Source organism: Aplysia californica, unplaced genomic scaffold (genome assembly GCF_000002075.1).
Source record: "Aplysia californica isolate F4 #8 unplaced genomic scaffold, AplCal3.0 scaffold00752, whole genome shotgun sequence".
In the NCBI taxonomy this organism is placed as follows: Eukaryota; Metazoa; Mollusca; class Gastropoda; order Aplysiida; family Aplysiidae; genus Aplysia; species Aplysia californica.
In genome coordinates this window covers 218,004-222,124 of record NW_004798022.1, presented here as the reverse complement: position 1 = coordinate 222,124, position 4,121 = coordinate 218,004, and the positions used below count along the sequence as shown (strand labels likewise).

Genomic DNA, 4,121 nt, shown 5'->3' with positions numbered 1-4,121 from the left:
ACACGATCGGCTTGTGCCACGATAGCCGCTTTGCACCCTCAATCTGGCTAGCAAACCGACCCAACCCGATCTGATTGTGCCAATGGGCAAAGTGTTTTAGACTCCGCCATACGCCATTGTGACAAGTGACAAAAGTGACAAGTGACAAAAGTGACAAAAGTGACAAAAGTGACAAAAGTGACAAAAGTGACAAAGTGACGCAGTGTTACACCAAGCAGTGGACATAAGTGTCAGAGACACGTGGCAGGCGACGGCTCACTTTTCCTTGGCTACCACAATGCCCAACAGCTGGTCCTCTAGGCCCTCGGGCGTGATCATGAAGTTCACCAGCAGGACCTGAGGACAAACACTGGACACTACAACCTACTCTCACAACTGACCTGTACAAGACAATCATCTTACTGGACAAACAACAACCTTTATTCGTTTTTAGTAAGAGTTTTACGGCACTTGCAAAACAATAAGGTCATATAAGTGCCGAGGATTAGAGGTGTTACAAGAGAGTAACAAACAACCATCGGTCCAAGACAATCACCTCACCTGTACAAATGACCATTCCCCACTTCCACCTTGCATTTTTTAAAAACATTTAAATGTCAGTGCGTAAGACGTCCACCTGTTTAAGTCGACCACGTTTCTCCTTGACAACGGGTGGCCGTCTAGAACAACTTGGACTGTAATTGTAATTGTAGATGGGGCGTTCTTAGCTCAGCTGGTATCATGTTGGACTAATGAGTGGATGGCCTTGGTTCGAATCTAGTGCAAACTACCAATTTGATTTATTTGATTCAGCCCAGGCCAGCCAGATTTTTTCCTTAATGGAGCAGAAGCAAAACCTACCATTTTGGCACAATACAACAGAATTCAACTTAATTTAACTGTGATTCAAAATCAAACATGTCTGTTTTTCAAGATTGTGTCGAATTGGCCTTATTGTGCCCCTTCTGTCACTGCTGCATTCTTCATGAAGGAAAATGTGGCAGGCCTCAACTGAATCAAATAAATCAAACTGGCTGCATTAACTGGGTATAAATTCCGAAATTTAAATCACATGCTCTAAATTGTATTGATAGTAACATAAAACCATTATAATAAATTAATTCAGCAGCGACTGAAAAGCTTTTTACGGTTAACTCACCCAGTCCTAACACCGATAATATCGGTAGGCGCGCGCAACCCCACCAACCATGACGCCGACAGTATTGGTATGGAAAATGTTGCTCTCCTGACCAAAAACACTAACTTTTGTGTGAAGCAGACTATAGCCTAATTAGAAGAGTAGATCTAACCATTTTTCGTTTGAAACAGACTGTGACCAGAATTATATGCCCAAATTGAGAACAAAGAAAGCTATATCAGTGTACCGTGTGAGGAGGTGTGAACTTTGAGCGCACTTCCTTTCTTCGCTTTTTGTTTACTTTGTGGCTCTGTATACAAAACTTTTTCCTCGAAGTATTGCATAAAAACTACATGTATCAAAATATGTTGCCTTCAAATTTTAAAAACACACAAATAAAAGTTTGAATCAAATCGATACCAAATTTGGGTAGGCTATGTTAAAATTTAGTATTTTTTCCATTTTTCAATTGAGTTAGTTCAGAACTCACCTTGGTGGATGTCTCAGGCAGGTAGTGGGGGTTGCGTAGTTTGGTGGTGATGTAGAAGCGGAAGTCGCTGCTGTACTCCAGGGGGTTCTCTCCCATCATGATCATGTCCACGCCACCTGTCGCAGCACACACGAGAATGGAAAGAAAAAGCATCATCATAATCATCTTCATCATTGTTGTCATCATCATTAGGAAGTGCTAAATCTGAAACAGACACAGATGATTGTGGTTCACTATTCATTTCTTTGCTCGGATGTTGTCAAAAACCCATATCATCTTTTTGCATCACCCATTTATTCAGGTTCTCTAAACAATTTGTTCTCGACCTATCTCAATATAAAAAAATGCAGTTGTAGATCTTTTACACATCCACATCCAAACTTTTTTACCCCTATCCGTACGTCGTGTTTTACTACCCTATCCATACGACGTGAGGAACTCTGTGCCACCACTTTCCAAAGAGGAAATTTATTTGTTAATCCCCCCCCCCCCCCCATACGTTTTGCACAGCAGTCTGTCAAAATGATTTTGTGACAAATACTGAAAGTTACAAAGAAATCGTCGTACTAGAAGTATTCTACAAAGTGAAGAATACAAACCACGGGGGTACAAAATGACCCCAGGGTGTAGGAATAGGGTTTATCATATACGGGACAAGCTGCTTTGATCCTGCTTGTCAGAGCCAACCCGGGGTGAGAGGATACAAAGTCCCAGCAAAAAGACGGAGCAATTTGTTAAAAATTACTCTATAAAAATCGTCCCCACACACATATCGAATTCATGTCACCTGCGTACGACAACACGACACCTAACCACTACCGAAGATGTCATTGACTTTCTACTTTTGTAAAGTCCTAGTGGAAATGCGCCGGGGGCTCTCGTGGCCTAGAGGTTAAGGTGTTCGCCTCTCATTTAAAGGTCCTGGGTTCAAATCCGGCTAGCGACGGAAAAATTTTCTTCCGTAAAACGCTTATTTAAAAAAAAAAAAGAAAGAAATGCGTCGTATAAATGTACTTTATTTTTGCAGTCAAACATGCTCTAATAATGGTCACCTGTATTAGACAATCACCAGGACACACAGCTGTATCTCATATCCTCTCTTTAGTTTTGGGCTTTTTTTCATTATAATGACACTTTATAAGGCATCAATTTTTCTTCTCAACAACGGTTGGCCATCTTAAACAATATCAACGGTAATTTTATTAATATTATCGTTATTATTATTATAATATTTTTAAAATTATTTTTTAAAATTTATTTATTTTTTAAAAAGTATTATAAATGCGAGGCGTACTGACAAAATGAGTTACTTCTTGCAATCCACAAATGGAGATATTGGCCAAAATTCGACGCTAGAGTCAAATTTGTAGATTTTCTATTGATACAATATTCTTTATGTATAACATGCCTTTTATCTATACATATTATATTGTGAAAGTTCGTCACTTTTGCAGCCTAAAACTTCTGAAACACTTAACTTTCGAATTTGACAAAATTAATGCCGGTTCAGAATCATTTAAAGGGTGCACAGTTTTACTGAGGAGCCTGAAGTCACTGTAGTTTAATTTTCAGTTTTTCATTAGTTTCGTTCAGATCTAATCTTGGGAAAGTCCGTCTTATAAGACGCCATTGTAAACAAGTGAGGTTTCCGTTCGCTAACCGTGCGCACTGTTTTGAGAGTAGAGATCTATAAACCTTTTAATTTTTTGCATCTCTCAAGATTTATTGCTCCATTCCAGTAGAGTGAAAATATCATAGGCCAATGACTTTCGGCTGATGTTAATGCACCAATAATTCCTTTCATAGAAAGGGGGCCCTGCTAGTTATTTCATACTTATAAACTATAAAAACTTCTCCTATAAGCGTGATGTATCTATTTTCATAAGGCTTGAATCTGAGAAGTAACTCATTTTGTCAGCACGCTTCACAAATGTTATAAGTATTATTATCATTATCATCATCATTAGTATTATTATCATTATCATCATCATTATCATTACAATTATTATTATCATCATCATCATGACTGTACCTTGTTTGAAGGTCTGCTTTAGAAGGGTTGTTATTTTTACATGTATTATTATTATTATTATTATTATTATCATCATCATCATTATTTTAATTATTATCATTATCATCATGACTGTACCTTGTTTGAAGGTCTGCTTGGGAACGGTTGTTATTTTTCCACGCATTATTATTATTATTATCATATTATCATGATCATGATCATGATCATTATTATTATCATTATTATTATCATTATCATCATCATCATCATGACTGTACCTTGTTTAAACGTCTGCTTAAGCAGCAGCGGGGCGAGAGAAGGGTCCAGCTCCTCCCCCACGTTCTCCAGCAGCAGGGGGTTCCCAAAGGTCACGCAGTTCTCCAGGATGCGCATGTAGTCCGAGTCGGAGAGTTTGATGACGGACAGCGTGTTGTCCCGCTCCATGTTCTTGACCCAGCGATTGGCCTGACCGTCAGGGTCGATCATCAGTGGCCTGAGAAAAT

General features: G+C 38.8%; 1 protein-coding gene across 1 annotated transcript in view; it reads right to left on the bottom strand.

Annotated features, from left to right (window-relative positions):
* Positions 1-4,121, bottom strand: part of LOC101848386 (dynein heavy chain 12, axonemal) — a gene marked incomplete in the record, with an annotated part of 110,807 nt that overhangs the window by 21,319 nt on the left and 85,367 nt on the right. Inside the window, 3 exon segments of the mRNA XM_035972586.1 lie at positions 260-336; positions 1,608-1,723; positions 3,897-4,111. Coding sequence (XP_035828479.1) covers positions 260-336; positions 1,608-1,723; positions 3,897-4,111 — 408 coding nt within the window.